Below are 23213 nucleotides of genomic sequence, written 5' to 3'. Positions count from 1 at the left end.
ACTCTCCCACCCCCGCTTGCTTGTCTGTTCTCCTTATACCTTTAGCCCCTGAACACTTCAGCTCTGATAGGAGTTAACCCAGGGCAATGCAGATGAACCACCCCACCTGAGCCACCCTTGTCCTCAGACAAGCCTGAAGCAGCCTTGGGCTCAACGGCTAGAGGCTCATGGAAAAAAAGAACTGGGGAGGGGCTTTTACTTGTATCCCCAGTTCTAAGCCTCTGTCAAAAAGTTGCTCTTTTCTCTGCCTTTCTAGGGCGATCAGAGGGAGGGAGCTGGGGGGCGTCCTCCTAGAAGCCGAGCAGAAAACCGCAGGGATTCGCGGAGTTTGGTATTGGGAGAGCGTCTGACCTGGAAGACCAGGGTGGTTGCAGAAAGCTTTGAGGATGGGGAGTGCAGCGGCAGCGTGGGGCCCAAGTTCAGGAATACCCTGAACGTTTCTGTAGCAAGGGAAGCACTTGGACTTTACTGGGAGAGGTACAGGATACCGGACTGGTTTTGGATAGGTGGCTGTGTGCGCCCTGGTTAAGCTGAGGGCCAGCGTGAGAACGGGGCTCTTTGGAGAGCTGGAAGGTGATGGCCAGCATCTCGTAGCCGATTGAGAGGTGCCACGGGGGAGGGATAAAATAGCATGGAACTGGTGTCATCTCTTCAAACAGATGACAAAAGCCGGCGTGTGGTGTCAGACACAAATCAGCGGGTCTATGCGCCGGCCGCGCCCTTAGTCTCTCCAGCTTTACGCACGGGTTTACCTCACCTTCTGACCGAGTGGGGAAGACAGGGGAGCTCCAGCCACCTCTACCATAGACAGGACCTTTTCCACGGCCATGAACCCTTATACTAGGGGGCTCCCAAGGACAGACGGAGCCAGAGGTCAAGGCTCTACATCTGGGGGCGAGGGACAGGCTGGAATGGCCTTGTCTGACTCTGGAGAGGGGCGCACAGCCTAGCTGGCGTATGGCAAGACCTCTGAGTTAATGTATAATTGTGAGCAGATGGCGGGGATTGGCAGCAGTCTGGGGCCTGGGCCCAGCTAATGAGGGACAATTAGCCCCAAACCCGGTGGGGGCAGTTGAGTCAGACAGTAAAGGCAGATATTTGCTCCTCAAACAGTCTGGCGCGCTGGGCAGAGGGCTGAGTGGCTGTGCCTTTGGGCTTGCTAGGCCCCCTGCCAGGGCCCTTTCCCCCTTTTCCCTTCCCCCATCACCTCTGGGTCGAAAGCTTCTGTTTGATCAGACCCAAGAGCCCCATTGTAAAGGAGGAGGGAGAGAATAGTTTATGGGGGAAATCTCTGCCACCACCATCTGCCAGGGTTTGTCCTTTCTCCCCCTGACACCCCTATCTCTAACCCCATGCAGCTGTCTATGGGATTAGCTAGTCAGAACTCGAGCCTTGAGCCTCCAGATGCAGGGGCAGATTCAGGAAGGAGGGATGAGGCAGGAAAGGGGTAATAAGAGCAGAGCTACCCCATGCCTTCCTGGGGGCTTCTTTTCACTTAGGCAGGCCAAGTGGAGTGACCAGCAGTCCCCAGAATGAACTGGGGATAGAATTGGCTCTATTTGCACCAGACATAAGCTATCCTGCACACAGTGCTGAAACCATACTCTTCAGTCTCCCCTGTGCTCCAGGGTTCTGGGCTAACCTGAGAATAGTGGAGGAGGCTGGAAGAGGAAGGGAATGTGTATCAGGGTAAGGTGGAAAACCAACTTCTGTGATTCCAGTTGGTCTCTCAGTACAACAGCTTCCAGCCTCTCAACACCTCATCTCCCCCCAAACCCACAGCATGTATCACTGAGATCCACCCTTTCCTGCTCTGACTTCTGAGTCTGGTCTTACCATTCTACACAACTGCCTACTCCAGCCTAACTTCTGAGACAGACTCACAGAATCGGAGATATGTGATGGACCAAAGGTTTTTTACATAGGCTTCTTCCCACCCTGTAGAGAATGACCCAAGACTGTGATAGCAGCAAAGCTACCAAGCATTAGAGGCCATATTCACTTCTGGAAACCATTCTGCAGGAAAAATCCTATCCAGCCACTGATGCCTTCACCCAGTGACCCAGAAAATAGTCTTTTGTGGGAGCAGCAGTGTCCTTGATGACTTAGAGTCTTAAAAACACCACACCCCTAGCAGAAAGGAGCCTGATAACATCTAGAGATGGAAGAAGGAAAACTAGGTTTCACAGTTCCTCTTAAACACCCCCATATGCATCTCTCAGTACCTTCTGAGCCTCATTCCCACCATCACCATAGTTAGTGTCATGAAGTCCAGGATGCCCATTTCCAGGCAAGAACTCAAGCCTGATATCTTCATCAGTCAGTCAGCCAGAGTATTGATGAGGATGCTCTGGATGGAGCTGGTAAAATGTGACATGCACACGACTCCATGTGCCCTCCTCTCCAAATTTTAGGAACCAACTCAATCAGAGTTTAGGAACCATGCTATATGTCCTGTATCTTTTGTAGTAAAACAGATAATTCAGGAGTTGATTTCAAAGCTCAGGTATGTGTGTTGTGGCTGGGAAGCTAGTCAATGCTTTTGGAAGCTTCCCTTGTGTTTTTGTGCACTGAAAACTTCAGCTACATAGTCTGAAGCTCTCCATCTCCCATATTCTTCATGCATTTTAAGAATACTGGCCCCTATGTGAATGTACTCTGGGTCCAAGAAGCCTGCATGAGAATGGCTCTGAACTTATTTCAGGTTAGGTGGATCCAAGGTGGGCACTGAAATCTCTCCACAGGAGACAGTGGGTCATTGCCTCTGATTTGCCTGCCTCAGGGCCAGTGGTGTCAGTCAGCCCCATGCACACCTCCCTCCTCCTTTCTCCTCTGCCCATGGCCAGTGACATCACTGGCTGTTCCCAGAAGGCTGCCCTCTGCTCCTGAGCACAGGCTCTCTGTAGCTCTGGACCCCCTGGCAGGACTAAAGCAGGAGCAGAACGAAGCCTGCGACCAGAGCCAGACCACCAGCACCCCTGGAGTCCACAGGAGTTTCAGAAGCCCAGAGCAGGAGCCTGAGACCTTCCACTGCAGTTCTCACCTCCTTCGTTTCTTCTAGCCAGGTAGCTCACCTGCAGGCTCATTGTCTCCTCTGCCTCCCCCATGCTGTCTCCATGTCTTTGTGTGGCCAAACCCAATGCTCTCTGGGGCTTTGCAGCTACCCACTGTCCTGCCCCTTCAACCTCTAACCTGCTTTCTCACCTTGTGAGTACATTATTTTCTCAGACAAGTGCATATGAATGATGGAAATGTGTGGGAGACTACTGGGAAAGGGGGTTCTGTTTATAAGTTGGGGCATGATTCTTTTTGGTTTGGAGATGATCTAGGTTTGGCAATTGTACCTGTGTTCTCAGTGCACCTCTGAGTTCCGGGTCATACAGGACAGAGTCCTATCAAGGATTCAATGTTTGTCTGATATTCTGAGCCCCTACCTCCTTGTGCCTAGCATAGCCTTTTAGGCTATTCTCTTTTCTCCATTGCTTTGATAATAATTATGCAAACATGGGGGCAGAGGTGGGACAGAGAAAGACAGTCCCAGGAACCAGAAATTCTGGTGGCTGGTGAGAAACTGGATTCTGGACTTGGGTTTCACTGAGAGGCTCTTGATTTATAGGAACTCTAATCTGTACCTCAGCTTTCTTTGGGAAAACCTTTTGCTTTCCTTCTCAAGTTTCCAGAAAGATGAGAACATGAAGTGAAATAAAACTATTTTTCTAGAAAGGAGTATATGAAAGCTACTTTAGCTACTGAATTTAAATAGGAGACTCTGGATTCCATGTTTCTTGTAATTCATTGCTGTTTCACCCATGATGGTTGTACTGCAATCTCTCTTGCGAAGACTTGGTCTCTCTTCTTTTTCTGCCTTCCTCCTAAACAGCCACTGCTGTGTTTATGCCTAGTGCCTTGTCCAGTAAGCGGGTGAGTTAACTGAGCCAACAGGACATGGTTAGGAAAGTTCTATGGAAAGACTGTTTTGTGGAGTCATCTACAGCCCTGCCAAGATTTCAGGCACTAAAGTAGGCAGCCTCAACTCCCATTAATTGCTGAGGACAGTAGGAAAGACATAGTGATAAGAGACTCTTTTGTGCTCATAATGGCTTTGGCTTTACCCAATAGACAGTCTTTTTGAGGACTCCAGAGCCTCTGGCTCAAATGTGAATTTTAATGTTCTAGTTTTAGTCAGCCTTATGGTACATTTTAGAAACTTTCACCCTCAATCACAACCAATTTATCCTTGGAGCATTTCAAGGAAGAGACCGCAACCAAATAACCTCCCATTGTTACAGATCCAGCTGCAAGCCAGACTAGGAATTCCTAGAAAGAACTTGCATTCCTAGTCTCCCCCAGACTCCTGTCCTTCTTGCCTGGGACTAGCTTGGATCATGCAGCAGCATGGTAAGAGGTCTAAGAGAGATGGGATGAATGAGGATGGGTTAGAAATCAGGGTTGTTCAACACACACAATTTCATGTCCCCTTGTTAGTGATTTGGGAGAAACTTGTTGCCGGTCACTGCCTCTCTGTTCTACTCTGCTTCTCATAGATCGGGAGAGCAAGCACATTTGGCCAAAGAGCACAGACTCTAGGAGTCAGCTCCCAAAGAAAGTGGAATGTTTTGAAGACTCAGGGTGGGGGGCAGTCCCTTAGAGGAGGACTTACTCTATGGTGACAAACCAGGCTGAGGGGATCTGAATGAACTTCTGCAAAGGTGGTTGCGGGGAGGAGAGAGGCAGGGTGTAGGTGCTTACTTCTCATGTCCAGGAATCAGCAGTGTGAATCAGCTGGGGGGAATCTTTGTGAATGGTCGGCCCCTGCCTCTGGACACCAGGCAGCAGATCGTGCAGCTGGCAATGAGCGGAATGCGACCCTGTGACATCTCACGAAGCCTTAAGGTAATGTCAAGACCTTTGTCCAATAATGGGAACTAAGAGCAGAGAGAAGTTTAACATCCTGAGGGCCTTTGAGGCTTGGACTACCTTCTAGAAGACTCTTTTGAAGGTTTGGAGGTTGGGAGAGGGATTTTTATGTGCTGAAAGGTGAAGCTAGACTCTCAATTCCATGCCATGGTTTAATAGGTCCTGCTTTGCCTTTTCCCAGGAACATTAATTCTCCTACCCATCATGCCTTACCTGTCCTTGCTTCTCACCTGACTCAGGTATCTAATGGCTGTGTGAGCAAGATCCTAGGGCGTTACTACCGCACAGGTGCTTTGGAACCCAAGAGTATTGGGGGAAGCAAGCCACGTCTGGCCACACCCCCAGTGGTGGCTCGGATTGCTCAGCTGAAGGATGCATGTCCAGCCCTCTTTGCCTGGGAGATTCAACGTCAGCTTTGTAACGAAGGGTTCTGTACTCAAGACAAGACACCCAGTGTAAGTGAGGCTCCCAACAGGCTGTATGTGAAGAATAAGACCCTTTTCTTTCTTTCCTTTTGCATTGTGAAGCCTGCTATTCCAGGCTGGAGATTGGAGCCCCTGCAGTCTATCTGCTGACAAGTGGTAGTGCTAAGAGAAGTGAGGGAGAAAGAGAGAGAGAGAGTGAGAGAGAGAGAGAGAGAGAGAGAGAGAGAGAGAGAGAGAGAGAGAGAGAGAAGAGGCTGCCCTGGGGGAGGGGTGTGTGTTGCAGAATTGTCTCAGGATGCAATCTTGGGTCTGTAACACCATCCCCACACTCACACCCAATACCCCCCAGGTCTCCTCCATCAATCGAGTTTTGCGGACACTACAGGAAGGCCAGAGACCGCACTGGGCACAGTTCAGCTCATCAGGTGGGTCTTGGGGTTATCTCTAGGAAAATTCAAAGACAAATTTCTTGCATGTTATAGCTCTCAATGCTCTTTTTCATTCTTGTTTTGGATCACCTTCCCCAAAGCCCTAGAAAACAGGCCTGACAACCTTATTCTCTCCTGGATGAAGAAAATTCAGGTTCAGGAAGTCATGTAACCTACTTAAGATCACTAGCTATTTGGCAAGTCTTAAAGCAGAACCTAGGGCCCCTAGCTTCTTCACAGAATCTGCTGAGAAAGAGGCAGGAGTGGTCTTCCCTCTCCCTTATAAGTATTTGTTTATGTTTTATGTATCATGTAAACTTGAACCATCCCTACTGCTGCTCTCTGCAAATACCACTGTGACACTGAGCCCACTTTCTGTCAAGTACTCCTGGAGCCAGCACTGCATAACTGAATGCAGATCACCTTTACTCCTACACCCACACTGTTGTTTAGCCCCAGCCCCAGGGATACAGGGTCTCCATCTGATGAGAGGAATCTCTGTCACAAACCACCACAAGACATTGTCCTCCTTTGCAGCTGTTTTGGCTCCAGCCCTTCCCATTCTTCATAGTGGGTCTGATGCTCCTAGAGGTCCCCACCCAGGGACTGGCCACAGGAATCGAACTATCTTCTCTCCAGGCCAAGCTGAGGCCCTGGAGAAAGGTGCTGGACTGGGCTGGGAGGCAAGATGGAGTTTGAAAGGTGGGGAGTATACCCTTTGGGGAGACTCATGTCTTGCCTTCCCTCTATGCCCTCTGAGTCTCTGTTTCTGCAGCGTTCCAGCGTGGGCAGTATCCTGATTCAGTGGCCCGTGGAAAGCTGGCTGCAGCTACCTGTCTGCCTGAGAACACAGTGAGGGTGAGTGAGCACTGTGACCCAGTGAGCATTAAACACTAAGAGAAAGAGTCTGGGGGCTGGGAATATGGCCTAGTGGCAAGAGTGCTTGCCTCATATAAATGAAGCCCTATGCAGTGTGGGTGTAGGATCAGAGGTGATCTGCATTCAGTTATGCAGTTATGCAGGTTCAATTCCTCAGCATCACATATATATATGTATATATACATATGTATATATACATATGTATATGTATATATATGTGTATATATACGTATACATATATATGTATATATGTATATATGTATATGTATATATGTATATACATATACATATATATGGCCAGAAGTGGCGCTGTGGCTCAAGTTGGCAGAGCACTAGCCTTGAGCAAAAAGAAGCCAAGGACAATGCCCTGGTCCTGAGTTCAAGCCCTAGAACTGGCAAAAATAAAAAATAAAAAAGAGTCTTTACTGGCCATGGCTGTGAGTTCTGTAAGGTAAACATGGAGGTGGTAAGAATGTGGAAACTAATTTATTTAGTGCAAAACTCAGGGAGGAAACCCTCCTTGTTAATCCCTTGAGCTGGTTACTTGCTTCTCTTGAGGTGGGAAAAGAAAGGAGAGAGAAAAAGTCAGAGCAGAGAGAGAGGACATCAGGTCCAAGGAAGGCTCTACATTCTGACTCAAGGCCAGGAACACATGGTGAGAGCAGCAGATGCCTAGTGGCCAAAAGCACAGCCAAATATATGGTTTCTATTCTCCCTCAGGTCTGGTTTTCCAACAGAAGAGCCAAATGGCGTCGGCAAGAGAAACTGAAGTGGGAATTACAGCTTCCGGGTGATTTCTGTGCACATTGCCCTCCAATCCCCCCCCCCAATGCTTCCATCCATCTAACACACACATACACACACACACACACACATACACACACACATCAATCCATCCACCAACTCACACATCTATCCATACAGGCATATATCCCCACCCATCTACCCACTCACACACCCTTCCATCTGTCTTCCATACATCTCCATCCATCCATCCACATTCATCTATCCATCCACATACCGAACCCTTAACCCGTCCCTCCAATATCCACCTATCCATCCATTTATCTATCTCCACCTAGCCACACACACACCCATCCATGCACCCTTTTATCCATCTGTGCATCCATCCACCTAACACTTACACAGCAACTATGTGCCAGGCCCTGTGCTAGGGGCTGAATATACAGTTCCTGCCTTTAAGGGCCACACTTGTCTTTAGGACTGTGCTTGGGATTTAATCCTTTCTAGTTTCATAAGGCCTTGCCTTGTAGATAAAGGAAGTCTAGAGTTACAACATTCAGCTATTCCCACCTCTGTGGAAGTTGCTGACTTTCCTGGAAGCCCACTGTGTCTAATCACTGTGCCTGCCTCCAACCTCTCCATTTGCCAGCCCCAATTCCTCCCTCTCAGTGAGCATACTCTTCCCTTGTAGGTGTTTCTCAGGATCTCACAGTACCAAGAGTTTCTCCAGGGATTATCTCTGCTCAGGTACTTGGAAGAAGAGACAAATTTGTGAACTGAAGGGCTCACCACGTCTCCATTTCTAAAGATGGCCCGAGAGCTCAGATCTATGGATCCCCAGGGTGTCCACAGTGCACATTCCTAGCACATGCCAACATCTTGTATATTTTGGGAATGGTACATTCTGGAGGGCAGAACACAGCCCAGGGAACAAGTAGTCCTGGGCGCCAAGCCTTCTAAACAGGATGCCTCACTGGCAATGGGGGTCTCCTCTTGCTTTTTTCATTGTTATCAGAAAGGTGATGTACAGAGGGGTCACCATTTATAAGTCCTTGGACAATACCATTCTTTCCTCTTGCGTTTTCTACCAGGGCCTTGGCAGTGTATCCACAGCTTCCCTGCCTACCCTGGAAACAGTGGGTCCTTCCTGTTATCAGCTATGCTGGGGAACTGGACAAGAGAGGTATCCTATCTATACCCATCATCCAGCCTGTCTTCAGCCCTGCTGGGGTAAGAATCCAGAAAAAGCCTCAGTCCTGCTGGGTGGAATGAGGAATGACTGACTCCTTGAGTCACAGGAAGTCAGAGTCACCACAGGGATTTCCATGCAGCTTTTGTCCTTCCTTACATGGCTCATAAAGTTGGGAGACTTGCATTTCTTGGTCTTTAGCATCACTGATAGTCAAGCAGGTAAGGTTGGGGGTGTCGGATTTGGATCTGAGTACAAATATCCTAGGCAGAGAATGGATCAAGGTGTCCAAGTGCCCCTCATTTGATGACTTTGAGAGGTAGGGTGGAAGGAGTAAGATCAAGCTCTTCTGTTTGTCCTGATGGCTGTTTGACAACACAGCCATGTTCCCTGGATCCAGAATGCTTTTGCTTTCATTGTCCTTCCTTCAAATACCCCTGTGGCCAGTTTCCATACCCTTCAGGCTCTGCTCTGACTAGTTCCCACTGCTATAAGAACTAGAATGAGGCAAAAGGCCCAGAGGGTAGAGGTGATAATTAGGATCTAAGCCACCTGTCCATGTCCATCTTGCTCCCACAGACGACTGCTCTTTCCTCCTTCCTGTGGCCACATGTATGGACTTTGCCTGGCCCTACCTTGCTGCCCCTCCTGTGCACCAACCAGTTGAAAGAGCTGGAGAAGCAACACCTACCCCCTACTCACCTTGGCCATAAGAGGCCTCCACTTAGCAACAATAAAAATATTTTGAATTTGCAATAGTTTCTGTTCTTATGCTTTTCCTCTGAGCACCCATATACCCACCTTGACATGGAACCATTATAAACAGTGTTCTATCTATCTATCTATCTATCTATCTATCTATCTATCTATCTATCTATCTTCTATTTATAATATCTACTTGTCTACTATCTAATTTATGTATCTACATATTCAGTTAATGTACTTATCTAGCTACCTTATGTATGTATGTATCTACACATGTATGTGCATATGTTTTGATCTATCTAGGCACCATATATTGATGTGCACATATACACCCATATTACATTCTGACACTTCACCCAAGTCCTCCAGCATGCATCTTCAAACAATGAAGATTTTCCTTAACTATAATACTATATCCACACCTAAGAAAATTTACTATAATTAACTATAGTGCCGAAGTTTAAAAAACAGACATAAGTTCTTGAGTGGCATATGTATTTTTGTCATAGCAACAGAGTGGAAATAACATTTTTCATATTCTGCTTTTCCATTTATACATGCTCCAGGGGCATGGCTCTTGGCAGGAAGTTTATACTCCTTTCAAGTCTATCCCTCTGCAAAGAAAACTCTAGTTTCCTTCTGGGTAAGTTTTGAGAAGTAGGGAAAGGTAGGAAAACAGGGAAAAGTAGATGAAGAAGGGGATATTTGGAAAGGAGGATGGGTTTATATCTCTAAATATCGTATTCTCTCCCCTCCCTGCTTCCTTCCCCTCTTCCTCCCATCCCCCTTCCCTTTTCTCTTCCTCCCTCCTTTCCTCCCCCACTTCCCCTCTGATTCCCAATAGGTGACACAGACTGGTCTCTAAATCCTCCCATCTTAGTCTCCCAATTGCTAGAATTATAGGAACACACTACTATAACTGGAAAGTTCTTCCTTTTTTGAAGAACAGGACATGGATAATGGTGCCAGACACTGATCCAGAAGTTTTTGTTCAATAAGTCCTTTTATTATCAAATACTCAAAGCTGTGCATTTAGAAACTAGTAAACAATTACATACAGCTGCTTAAATGTAATTGACATTAAATGAACAGGCCCTGGTACCCATGATCAAGCCTGTAATCCCAGCTGCTTGGGAGGCTAAAAATGAGAAGATTGTGGTTCAAGGCCAATCCATGCAGAAAAAGTCCCCAAGACTCAGTCTCCTTAGAGAGAAGCTGGACCCAGCAACAACCAGAAGCCTAAATTGTGGCTCAGGCTTAGACCTAGGCTTGGAAGTGAGACATTATCCTTAAAATGATCAACAAAAAAAAGGGGGGTGGAGTGGGGGAAGAGCTAAGTACTGGTGGCCCACACTTGTAATCCTTGATACTTAGGAGGCTGAGATCTGAGAATCACAGTTCAAAGCCAGCCCAGGCAGGGAAATCTGTGAAGCTCTTTCTTTCTTTCTTTCTTTCTTTCTTTCTTTCTTTCTTTCTTTCTTTCTTTCTTTCTTTCTTCCTTCCTTCCTTCCTTCCTTCCTTCCTTCCTTTCTTTCTTTCTTTCTCTCCCTCTTTCTTTTCCTTCCTTCCTTCCTTCCTTCCTTCCTTCCTTCCTTTCTTTCTTTCTCTTTCTTTCTTTCTTTCTTTCTTTCTTTCTTTCTTTCTTTCTTTCTTTCTTTCTTTCTTTCTTTCTTTCTTTCTCTTTCTTTCTTTCTTTTCATCAGTTGTAGGGCTTAAACTCAGAGCCTGGGGACTATCCCTGAACTTTTCTGCTCAAGGCTAGTGCACTACCACTGTGAGCCACATCTCTAGTTCTTGTTTTCAGGTAGTTATTTGGAGATAACAGTTTCATGGACTTTCCTGTCCTGGCTGGCTTCGAACCATGATCTTCAGATCTCAGCCTCCTGAGTAGCTAGGATTACAGGTATGAGCCACCAGTGCCCAGCCTAGCTCTGTGAGACTCTTATCTCCACTAAACTACCAGAAGAGGGAGAAGTGGAACTGTAGCTTCAGTGGTACAGTGCTAACCTTGAGCAAAAGAAGCTCAGGGGCAGAGACTAGGTGCTGAGTTCAAGCCCCAGGACTGGCATTAAAAGAAACAAACAAGGTGGGGAGCATAGCTTAGTGGTATCATGCCAGGCTATCAAGTGCAAGGTCACTGAGTTCAAACCCCAAAACCACTATAAATAAACAAACATACAATAATAAATTAAACAAGTCAGTTTCTTGCTCATACTAACTACATTCTAAATGCTATATATGGCTACTGTGTTCAACAGAAAAGAGCAATTTCCTTAACATTTCCTTAAGAGCATTTCCTTAAACATAAAGAAGTTTTGTGGGCTAGACCAGCTCTAGATATAATTTGAAGGGTAACAGAGCATATTCTGACCCCTTCCTGGCCTTCTCTACTTTCAAGCTCGAGGCTCTGCTGGACAGAACTGTCCAGGGAAATAGACAATATTTTATGAGGTGACAATCTACACAGCACAGCCTGAGAACAAGCTATTCACTTCAGTGACAGCACTGATGTCAACATAGAAAAGGCTGTCACAGCTGAAGCCCCATGGTTGAGTACATTCAAGCAGGGGATGGAGGGCCAGTTGTGGGAAACTGAGCATTTATACAGCATATGTGCACATGTGCTTGCATGCACACAGAAACCCCTATGCACATACACATGTCCATGCATCCAAGTGTAAGTTCATATTTATGGAATGCAGAGAGATTCTGAATTAAGTCACCTGCAAGGTCATTATATCTCTATAGATATGGCCTCCTTTTGGCAGGGTCTCACTGTGTTGCCCAGAATGACCTTGAACTCCCAGGTTTATCTGATCCATCAGTACTCTTTGCATTGGCCTATATAGTTATAGAAACCTAAGGTCATTGTCCTCTATCCAAACTCAGTCTCTTTGATTCCTTGTTTCAGCCCTCTTTTCTCCGTGGATTTAAAAAATTAGGCATTTGGCCAGGTAGAGGTGGCTCACACCTATACTGTAATCCTAGCTACTCAGGAGGCTGAGATCTGAGGCTCACGGTTCAAAGCTAGCACAGGCAGGAAAGCCTGTGAGACTCTTATCTCCAATTCCCCACCAGAAAGCCAGAAGTGTCACTGGGGCTCAAAGTGGTAGGGCACTGCCTTGAGAAAAAGAACTCAGGGATATTACCCAGGGCCCTGAGTTCCAGCCCCATGACCCACCCTTCCACCCCCCAAAACAGGCTTTAGGTATAGTAAGGGGCAATTTTTCCAAAGAACAGGACATCACTGCTGGTGTTTAGGAACACTTTTAGGAGGTATTGGCTGCTGGTTTACATAATAGTGAGTCTGAAATGAGAAAATTATTTTGTTTTTTCAATTGCTTTCCATTCTGATTGCATCAAGAGAAAGTCTGGTTCATTTGGCAGCTTTTAACAGTTCCTGATCAACTTGCCTTGACACAGGGAAAGGGAGACTCAGGCTCAGCCTTGAGCAGGGAGGGGATATCTAAACAAGGACTTGATAATAGCATTTTGTTTTCATTGTGTTTATTTTACATTCATTTTCTTTTTGTGACCAGTAGTTTTTCTGCTTTATAAAAGTAATAAAAATATTCTTTTCTAAATGCATATATTTAAGAATCTTATCCAGGTGCTCATGGTCAATGCTTGTCATCCTAGCTACTGAAGAGGCTGAGATCTGGGGACTATAGTTCAAAGCCAGCCTGGGAAGAAAAATCCATGAAATTCTATCTCCTGTTAACCAACAGAAACCCAGAAGTGGAAGTGTGGCTTAAGTGCGCCTAGCAGGGTGCCAGCCTTGAGTGAAAAAGCCAAAGGAAAGTGTGAGGCCCTGAGTTCAAGTCCCAATACAGACATATGTACACATACAAATCTATCAATAAAATAAATTAATATGCCAAGTGGTAGGTAGATAAAGGTCAAAGTCATGAAGACAGTGAAAGGAAGAGAGACATTTTTGAAATGTTGCTTGATGAAAGGAATAATGCACATCTGAGCCAGCAGATTTGAATAAGAGGCCTAGCTCTCTAGTGATGAGTTATGGGACCTTTCATTCTATCTCCCTGTAAAAAGTGGAAAATGCAGGATGGAAGTATTATTCGGCCTACTTCACTGACTCAAAGTTAACCAGGGCATGGAAGTTTGGTGAACTATATCCTAAGGAGAGGGTGAGCTACACAGACAAAAGATGTTATTATCATTGCCCTAAGATTAATTAGGCAAGATTAGCACTGTTTCATTTGTTCTAAATCAAAATGACATGCAAAGTCATGTCTGGATTCTGATACCCTTTAGGACAAGTCCCTGGGAAAAGTCTAGGGGTTTTGTTTGAGATGGGTAGAATGAATGAAAGAACCAGCAGCCATTTGGTCTCCCTTTTGCTGGAGGGAACTTAGAATGGTCTAAGAACTCAGTCTCTACCCTCATCCAGACCCTTACTCTCCACTGAGTCAGATACACACAAGGAGCTTGGGGGTGGCCTGTTGTGGTGTATTGTTGCTCAAAAACAGGTGTTTTTCTAAACTGGGTAGGAAAAGTTGTGTAACAGATATTCTCTTGGATCTTGACTCTGGGGTTCCTGTTCTGATTAATGCAGAAGTTTGAAGTTTTTCCTGGAGGATTTGGGGTTCGGCAAGTGGCATTCCATTGACCTGGGGAGGAAAGAGGAAATAGAAACTTTCAGCTGTCAATTAGTCATTGTCTGAGTTTTGGTTTTTGGAAGAATACTTGGTAAGAATCTCATAGAAGACAGAGAATAAAATGATGTGTTCCATTCCTGATGAAGAATAAACACCAGGCATGTATGAAGTTAACTTTATAAAAAATTAAAATCTATAATCAGGTATAGTGGAAGACTGTCTTTCATCTAATTTACCAAGAAGTTGTCTTTTGATTTGCTTGTTCTACTTTGTTTTAGGGATGACAATTGAACCTAGACATTAGAGCTAAGTACATACTCTACCACTGAGCTATAACCCCAACCCCAGTTTATTACAAATCTGAATGGGATTGGAGACTTCTGGTAGAATAAGAGTGTAGTAGGTGCCAGCCTTCACCAAGCATTTTACATTTATTATTTATATAACCTTTGTAACTATTCTACAAGGTCAATATTTTATTTGCATTTCACTTGTAAGAAATAGCCTTTGAGAAGTTCATTTTCACACAGTCAACCAACAAAGTCTAATTGATGAAGGCCTAAGTAGAACTAGATGCAAGGATAGAAATGTGGTCTTACTATAATATACTGACTACTAGAATGTCAGACTTGAGAGGAGCTTGAGAAATTTAGCTCAGTCCAAATTCTTCATGAAAGAGATTAAAAACAAAGTGGAAACCCACTGGAATTTCATTTTGCTTATCTCAGTTTGGTCAAAGTGAATGGATTGGATAGAAAGCAGATAGAAAAACAGGAGGAAAAAAATAAACACATGTGGGCTGGAATATGGACTAGTGGTAGAATGCTTGCCTCATATACATGAATCCCTGATTCCTCAGCACCACATATATAGAAAAAGCCAGAAGCGGTGCTGTGACTCAAATGGTAGAGTGCTAGCCTTGAGCAAAAAGAAGTCAGGGACAGTGCTCAGGCCCTGAGTCCAAGCCCCAGGACTGGCAAAAAAAAAAAAAAAAAAAAGAAAGCAAAGAAAAGAAACGAAAAGAAAAAAGTAAACACAAATTTAGGGTGTATATTAGAATCAGATTGTCATTTAACCATGATACCTATGACGTAGTTACTTCTCTCATTTTACAGATAAAGAAACTGAGGCCTTGAAAGAAAATAAGAAAGTAACTTTTCTAAAGTCACTGAGCTAACACTTTAACTCACTTATTCTATATTCCTAGTCTGTCTGATAACAAAACCAAAATGCTTCCAGCAATATTCTTATAAATTTCCAAGCTAGAAGAGTGAAATCAATGATTAAGGAACACAACCAAGCACAACAATGTGTCCCGAAGAGTTGTGAACTGGTAATAGTAAAATGGAAGCACAGCAGCACATTAGGCAAATGAAACTGATAGAGAGAAGAGGGTAGATCTGTGAGCAGGGAGCTTTGCTGAGAAGCTACAGAAGCCTGGCAGGCTTTTGATGAGAGAAAAAAAAAGCCTTGAATCATGATGGCAAGTAAAAAGCGAGCACTTGCCAGGCACTTGTGGCTCTGCAACCCTAGCTACTCAGAAGGCTGAGATCTGAGGATTGTGGTTTGAAGTTGGCCCAGGCAGGAAACTCCATGAAACTCTTATCTCCAATAACTACCCCAAAAAGCCAGAGATGGTGCTATGGCTCAAGTGGTACAGGACTTGCCTTGAACAAAAAAAGCTTGTGGACAGCACCTAGGCCCAGAGATCAAGCCCCAGGATTGGCAAAAAGAAAGGAAGGACGAACAACAGATGGAAGGAAGGAAGGAAGGAAGGAAGGAAGGAAGGAAGGAAGGAAGGAAGGAGGATAAGAGAACAGAAAAGTAAAGAAAGCACTGAAAAGGCATTATCCAGGAAGTTCTTGAACCTCTGAAGTCTTGAACCTGATCACTTGGGGGTACAGTAATGACCAAGGAAAGAAAGAAAGAAATAGCAGAAGAGAATCACATTAAGAGGAAGGCAAGGAATCAGCTACGCTGATTTTGAGGATTTGGAGGCTGGAAAGAAAATCATCTTTCCAATAGGAAATTGGAGAGGTTGGGATTTCAGAGAAAGATCAGTGCTGGAGATAGAAACTAGAGAGCCAGAGAGTCTGGCAGTAAGAATAAAAAATCACCTACACACATCTACATCCTTGAAGTTATGTTTCCCCTCCAAATGGGGTGAAATTCTGCCTCTGAAAAGTGAGAGAGATCAGCAAACATACTTCACTCTGTCCCCCCCAGGCTTGCTTGCAAGCACACATATTATTTGACATAATATTAAGAAACCTAGGTGTGCTTTCTTCATCCCTTCCTCTATCAGGATTAAGTCTGAAAGGAATGGCACAGATCTGGAATTGATAACATAGGTAGGAATCAGCCCATTACAGCATTTTGGTCTTTCTATCACATGCTTCTCTATGTATGCCTCCCTCTTACCTAAAATTCCCAGATACATTCTTTGGTAATGTCTTCGCTGTCTGCCAATAGGGTGCCACTTTTGTCGCCTCGAATGTAGAAGCCATTGGGTGCCAGCACTGTGAGTAAGTTGCTCCCATGAAGTTCTATACAGAAGTTGAGAGCGAATTTTCCCCAAGGACGGAAGGTGCCAAAGGATGTTATCGACCAGAAGGATCCACCCTGTGCTGAGGAGGGAAGAGCTCAGGTTGCTGGGTTGTTTGGAAGACAGCCCTGTGACACCACAGCCTCCAAGAAGACGTTCTGAAACATGCCACCCTCCCCTGGAGGACCCTGCCTGTGTTGGTAGTTTCATCTATGGAAAGGAAGAAAGAACCATGCAGGATTTTACTGGCTTCTCTTCTGCCAACTCACTCTGGAGCTTTGGAATGGGAACGCATACAGAAGCTCTGTCTTCCCTTTTATGATGAGCTGTAAGCAGGCCTGGAGTGGCAGGCCCTGAAATCTGGCCTGGAAGTGAGTCTGGGGCTAGATTATGAGCTCTGGAGTGGGGAAGAGGGAGCCACTCACCCTGGAAGTGGTAGATACCCTGGCGGCAGGGCACTAGCTGGATGTAGTCGGGCTGATCCATATTGCACTGTATGAGGTCATGTTCTGAGGAGGAGCCCACATAGCCATACCGACCTCGCAATATGAGGAAGGCACGGTTGGCCAATCGAATCCCCAGTTCTTCATTGGGGCCTGAAAGAAACAGGAAAGGGTAGGTTCAATCCCCAGCGCTCGCAAATCAAAATGAAAGAAAAGGGTTGACTGTCTTCAGATGTTTTCCCAATGGAAGCTGGAGGGAACATTAATGGCCCAAAGGGTATTGCCAATAGTTTAACATATCCTGGGGCTTGGGGATAGAATTCAGTGGTAGAGAACTTGCTTAGCATGTGCAAGGCTCTGTGTTCAATAACCAGCACTGCAGAAAAACAAAACTAAAACACTTGATGGCTATCAGGTCTTAGGCTGCTTGTGATGTGCTTGTGAGAGCTCATTGAAGAGTCCAAGGAACTGAAATAGTCTTCCTTTCTTTGGGACGTGTTAATTTTTTTTTTTTTTGGCCAGTTCTTGGCCTTGAACTCAGAGCCTGAGCACTGTGCTTGGCTTCTTTTTGCTCAAGGCAAGCACTCTGGCACTTGAGCCACAGCGCCACTTCTGGCCATTTCCTATATATGTGTTGCTGAGGAATCAAACCCAGGGATTCATGTATAGGAGGCAAGCACTCTTGCCACTAGGCCATATTCCCAGCCCGGGATGTGTTAATCTATTGACTCTCACAACAACCCTATGAAGCAGCAGAATAGATGTTATTTCCATTTTTATAGGCAATAAAAGTGAAGCTCAGGAAAAGATAAAGGAGCACTTCTTGGCCCCAGGTTCAAGTCCTGGTACACACACCAAAAACATTCAGTGACTTAGGTGGGTATATAGATTCATTACTTCTGACTCCACTTCAGTGCTCCCTTTAAAATATCCTATTTCGGCTCCCTCTAAAAGAAATTCTGACTAGGATCATCTGCTCAGCTCACCTGGGATGGTGGAACTGGCCATCAGTAAGCCATTGGTTGCAATGCCCAGAAAGCGTCCATTGGAGGACTGCAGGATGATTTTCCCACAATTCCAGTGCACTTGGAAGAAAGTGTCAGCCTCCAGTGGGTGTCCATCAGCTATTAAGGTCCTGTGGCGCCTCTGAAGAGAATATTGGAACCAAAGACCAAAAGTCACATCTTTTCTTCCCCTCCTCTCAGCCTCTGTCATTAGTCATTCTCCCTGAGTGGTCTTTATGCTTTCAGATCCTTTTTATAAGGAATGGCATGGACCCAGCTCTCCCATTTCTCTCAGTCTGTGCTGTCTCCCACAGCACAGCATAAAAGGGGATGAGGACAATGCGCAAAGAAGAATGAACCTGGCCCCGACTCCAAAATTTTGAAATGGATCACAGTTGTAAAAACTAAATTATAAAAAAATAAAATAAATTCTTTGTAACTTAGGGATAGGAAATAATTTGGGGGACAAAAACAAAAGGAGTAGATATTTTAGAAATTGATGAACCAGACTTCAAAATTTTAAAACTTGCTTGTCAAAAGGTCTAGTAGGACAAATGACAAGAAATAGGAAAAAACGGTGTAACTTCTTTGAACAACGAATGAATTGTTTCACAGAATGAATACCAGAAAGCATAAACATGTTTGGGGAGGAGGAAAGGTAATAGGGAAGCAAAGACAGTCCTTATATTCAATGTACATTACATAAAAATGGAATTAACTTGAGGGCAGGGCTGGAAAGGAGAAAAATGCGGGAGAATGATGGAAGAGGTGATATGATCAAGATGCATTCATTGTACTGTTAACCTGACTTATGGAATTGAAAATTCTTTGTATAACTACTTAATAAAAAAAAAAGAAATAGGACAATAAGAGGTGGGAAAATTTTTTGAGCAGATGCCTCATAGAGAAGATAAATGCCCAATAAACACACAAGGAGATGCTTAAATGACTAGGTGTAATAATATACATGTAAATCAAAGCCATAACATATCCACTAGAATAGCTACAATTAAAAAGACAAGTGTTGGTGAGCATGAAGAGAAATTAGAATCCTCATATATTACTAGCATTAAAAAAAAAGTAAAATGGAGTCAGGCATGGTGATAACACACCTGTAATCCCAGCACTCACAAGGCTGAGGCAAGAGGATCATCAGTTGGGGGCTAGCATGTGCTACATGCTGGCTTATCTAACAAAAGGGGGGTGGGAGTGGGAAAAAACAAGGAGGGATAACAATGTTCAACAAGAAATTTACTCATTACCTTACTTATGCAACTGTAACCCCTCTGACATCACTCTTACAATAAAATAAAAATTTAGAAAAGGGAATATATAAAAATAAATACAAAAAAAATTAAAATGAAATCACTTTAGAAAATGGCTTGACATTTTCTTGTGAACTTAAATGGAATCTATCATGCAACATAGTAATTGTATTCCTTGGTCTTTTACCCAAGACAAATAAAAATATAGGCAGACACAAAGACTAGGACACAAATGCTCATAGCAACTTTATTTATAGTGGCCCAAATGGAAAACAATCCAAGTATTTATCAATAGTGAATAAATAAATTATGCTTGTAATTCTGAGTATTATTAGATACTACTACTCACCAATAAAAAGAATGAATTACTGATATGTATAATAACCAATGAATCTTAACATTATACCAATCATAAGAGGTATGAGTACCATATAAATCCATTTATATGACATTCTAGAATAGCCTTAAGTAATCTATATTGCTTAAACACAGACCATGGTATAGACCAAGAGTAGAGGAAAACCGATTGTAAGGAGCCACATGGTATTTTTATAGTGGTGGAACTAATGTCTAATTTGAGGCATGATTACATACATTGATTTTTAAAAATAGATTTTATTTATTCATTTAGTAAACACAAAGTTTATGCAATGTATTTATATACAATACACATAATATGTAATCTACGTATATAATTTTATATATTCAAAGTATGCCTCCATAAAGTTGAGGAGAAGAAAAAGATCCCATTGGATGAAAATGAACATTTATTGACAAGAGACCCCCACCCCATCTGACTATTTGATAAACGCATTGGAGGAGAAAGTGTACACAAGCGCTTATGGTTTCTTGTCCTAAAAGCCAAGTCCTCACCTGGGCTAGGTAGTAGCCATTGGCTGAACGAAGCTGCAAGGTAAGGCTGTCACTGTCACATTCAAACTGGAACAAGGACATTGGGGTCATGTGCTCAGAGGCCGCACACACCTCCCCATCTGTGGAAGAAGTACACCATCAGAAGAACTTGAGTCTGACCTCAGGCTCAGTCCCAGCCCCTCCTCCAGACTTTATTGCTGGGATCCCCGGTGCTTTCCCTCCTCAGCCTTAGCCCCTTATAAAGGATCACAGTAGTCAAGAAAAGACCCAGGTGGCTTTCAGCAAAGGCCCATATATCCCTGCTTATCTGTCCCCTGCCACACACAGGATTCCCCTGAGACTCTAGGATCTGCCTTATGAGCAGATTCATAAACTCTCAATGATTCCAAACACATTTTTCTTTTTTTCAGCAACTGGCCCTTCCTCATTCCCTAGTAGCATTGGGCCCAGTACTTACCATACATGACTGAGATGAACCTCCGAGTCTTTGCTCTGAGGCTGATCCAAGTTGGGAAGTGCTGGAGGATGAACCATTCTTCACCCTTCCTGGGATTGGAGCCCAGGCCCAGGAGCAGGTGAGCACCTTGTGGATATAATGTGCCTCCTTCTCCATCACACAGGGCCACGATTCCTCCAGGGCGCACTTGCATGCGAAAAGATGTCTGAGATGATGGTTGGGAAACCAGTCGGTCTAAGTGGGACAGGAAGTGGTGTGTCGATGTCTCCAGGTGATAGCATCCATCTTGGAAATGTAAAACGAAACCACATTCCTCCAGACAGGGAACTGCCGCATCCACCCAGATGCGGCCCACAGTGTGGTCAGCCCGGGCATAGCAGTGATGCATGGGACTGTAGAGGGTCACATGGACGTGCAGTGCTGGCCGTGGAGTCCACATGTGGTACGCTGAGAGGACCCTCGAGTGGCAGAACACATCTTCCCCATCGGATTCCAGATAACGACCAGAGATGATGCACTGGAGGGTCCACTTGCCATTCCGGTGGAAACGGAGCAGGAAGCATCCATGGTGACTGGTCCTTGGCCGGCCGTAGCACACAGAGCCATCTGGCTCACATAGAAGGTAGAGGCCCTGCAAGCTCTTTACTCGAACTACAGCCTGTGTGTCATGCTCATTACTCACTAGGAGCTCCCAGGTCTGGAGGCATTGGGAGGAAAAAGAGGGAAATGAGTGCTACCAATCACCATCACCTCTGGCCTCACCTTCACCCTCACCAACACCAGCCACTCTCCTCTTCACATCGGTCCTGAGGTCTCCTTGCAGGTAGCTCTTCCACCTTTCCAACTAGAAGTAGTAAAATAATCTCTGGACTACTCCACCACTGGAGGCATAGGGTCCTCGAGACTCAAAAGGAAGTCTAGATGCCCATCTTGTCCAGCTAAAAGCAGCTAAATATTTCTTTCTCTTCCTTGGTCCCATCCTTCAAAAGGTAATGTGTCAAGAAATGCTTTGGTTTACGTTTTGCCTCTTGTCTGCACTGCTGTCCCTGCACAGCACTCTCCCAAAAGCTGCCTCCCCTCCAAGAGCCTGTATAGACTTCCCAGGTCTAGAAAGAAAGGCAGGAGCAGTTGAGGTGCAATTACCTGGTTTAACTATGGTCAATTTGGTTATGAGAAAGAATTTTGTCCCTGTCTTATTCCAGCACCTATCCCAGAGATTCTTGCAATCCTCTCTAAAGTGGTGACCAAGTCTGCAAGGGTTTCTAGAGTGTTCCACTAGCACAAAACACTATTTTTCAACTGGTCAAGGTTTTTTCCATGGCCACAGTTCTGCCTTCCAACTTAGGCTTTCCATCTTTTTGTGATCACCCAAGCACCCTGTGCTGAGATGCAAATACAGGCCACAACTGGAATAAGGCAAGGCACAGAAGAGGCTTTCTCTTAGGATATATTTTTGAAGAGGCAAGACAGAGCAATCAGAATGGCCAGCAAAAGTCTAAAATGAAGGGTCTTGGCCTGGCAATGACTGGAACTAGGAAGGTAATGTGATTGAAGGAGCCTCCCATGGATATATACACACACACACATACACACATGCACACACACACAGCTTGGCCATACAGAAAACTGGTTCCCATACAGGTTTGTCTTGTTACCTGTTTCCTGCCCAAACACTTTGCAGTAGCTGTGATTGTATTCTTGTATGTTTCAAAGGTGAGGTAGGTTCCTGCCCAACAGATAAGCCCAATCCTTAGGTCCTCGGCCCTGGGGTGTCTATGTATCCACTCCACCTCAGCCATGGGGCCGGCACCACAGGTGATGACTCTGTCCGGCCCAGCCTTCCCCCCAGTGGTAAAGTCCCACAGGCCATATGGCCGGGAATAGGGCCAGTAGTGCCCACCAGAAGATGTCCCCAGAGGGAACTTCTCAGGCAGAGGCTGGCCTAGGACTTGACACCTCTTGTGACCCGGGGGCATTGTGACTAGGAGGGCCACCTCTTATCCCACCATAGTGGGGAAAAGTTACTGGTCCAGCCACATCAAAGGCTCAAAGGAAGGGGACCAGAGCCTCTGGCACTGACCTTCCCATGTCATTCCAGGCCATAAGGTTGGCTCCTATAATAAGAACCTGAAGTGCAACCTGGACTTTGGGTATGTTCCTCCCTTTCTCATATCCTGTTTCCCACTGACAAGACAGAAATCAATCACTTTCCTCCATGGGAAGTGGGTTTTACCTGCCTCCCTCATAGTTCAAAGCTTTTTAAAATTTTCAAATATGTTAAAAAAACTATCAGCTTCTAGGGCCCTTCGCAAGTTGAGGCAAAAGTATCACAAGTTACTCTGCAGAGTCTATGAGGAAACCCTAGAGAGCTAACCACTCAGGCTGACATTACTCAAACTAATCCTGAAGGGCTGGCTCAAGACCAGGCTAAGAACCGCCTAACAGGATGGAGCACCAGGCTTTTCACCAGCCCTCAGTTGTATCCCTGGTGGGTAGGTCATTGGATGAGCAGTCAGAGCTGCCTGCAAGGACACCAGACTTTCCCCTCCAGAGGCTGCTTGTTCAATGGTCTCTGGGACTTCCTGCCAAACTCAAGGAGAAAATCCAGCCAAAAACCTGGAGAAACTGGACATCACAAGAGAAAGACAAATGAGTGTTGGCGTGTTTTAGGTGGTGCTGGGACCCACAAAGAATTGGGCAGTTAACCCTGCTTGGCATAG

General features: G+C 45.1%; 2 protein-coding genes across 2 annotated transcripts; one reads left to right on the top strand and one right to left on the bottom strand.

Annotated features, from left to right (window-relative positions):
• The first annotated feature begins 4385 nt into the window (after positions 1–4385).
• On the top strand, positions 4386–9295 carry Pax4 (paired box 4). The gene is made up of 10 exons (XM_048337703.1): positions 4386–4398; positions 4763–4893; positions 5157–5372; positions 5692–5767; positions 6308–6433; positions 6546–6628; positions 7370–7439; positions 8085–8140; positions 8485–8623; positions 9162–9295. The coding sequence occupies exons 1-10, from the start codon at positions 4386–4388 to the stop codon at positions 9293–9295; spliced, it is 1044 nt and encodes a 347-aa protein (XP_048193660.1).
• A 4451-nt stretch (positions 9296–13746) lies between these two features.
• Positions 13747–22292, bottom strand: Fscn3 (fascin actin-bundling protein 3). Its single transcript, XM_048340170.1, has 7 exons — positions 22149–22292; positions 20494–21190; positions 20037–20155; positions 17881–18040; positions 16877–17047; positions 16328–16533; positions 13747–13918 (listed from the first exon to the last, which is right to left on the bottom strand). The coding sequence occupies exons 1-6, from the start codon at positions 22290–22292 to the stop codon at positions 16328–16330; spliced, it is 1497 nt and encodes a 498-aa protein (XP_048196127.1). The 3' UTR covers positions 13747–13918.
• Positions 22293–23213: the final 921 nt, after the last annotated feature.

The sequence above is a fragment of the Perognathus longimembris genome, chromosome 2 (genome assembly GCF_023159225.1).
Source record: "Perognathus longimembris pacificus isolate PPM17 chromosome 2, ASM2315922v1, whole genome shotgun sequence".
NCBI lineage: Eukaryota > Metazoa > Chordata > Mammalia > Rodentia > Heteromyidae > Perognathus > Perognathus longimembris.
The sequence above is the reverse complement of the archived record's forward strand: the minus strand, read 5'-3'. Positions and strand labels throughout refer to the sequence as shown.

What these genes read in the sequence shown, in the direction of transcription:
- Pax4 (XM_048337703.1), top strand. An exon ending in GGCACAGTTCAGCTCATCAG is followed by an intron (nt 5,768 to 6,307) that starts GTGGGTCTTGGG and finishes CCTCCTTTGCAG; the next exon opens with CTGTTTTGGCTCCAGCCCTT. An exon ending in CAGGGATTATCTCTGCTCAG is followed by an intron (nt 8,141 to 8,484) that starts GTACTTGGAAGA and finishes GTTTTCTACCAG; the next exon opens with GGCCTTGGCAGTGTATCCAC.
- Fscn3 (XM_048340170.1), bottom strand. Translation starts at nt 22,292, where the DNA reads ATGGCTGAGGTGGAGTGGATACATAGACACCCCAGGGCCGAGGACCTA. An exon ending in AGTGTTTGGGCAGGAAACAG is followed by an intron (nt 21,191 to 22,148) that starts GTAACAAGACAA and finishes CAATGCCTCCAG; the next exon opens with ACCTGGGAGCTCCTAGTGAG. An exon ending in ATGGCTACTACCTAGCCCAG is followed by an intron (nt 18,041 to 20,036) that starts GTGAGGACTTGG and finishes TATTCTCTTCAG; the next exon opens with AGGCGCCACAGGACCTTAAT.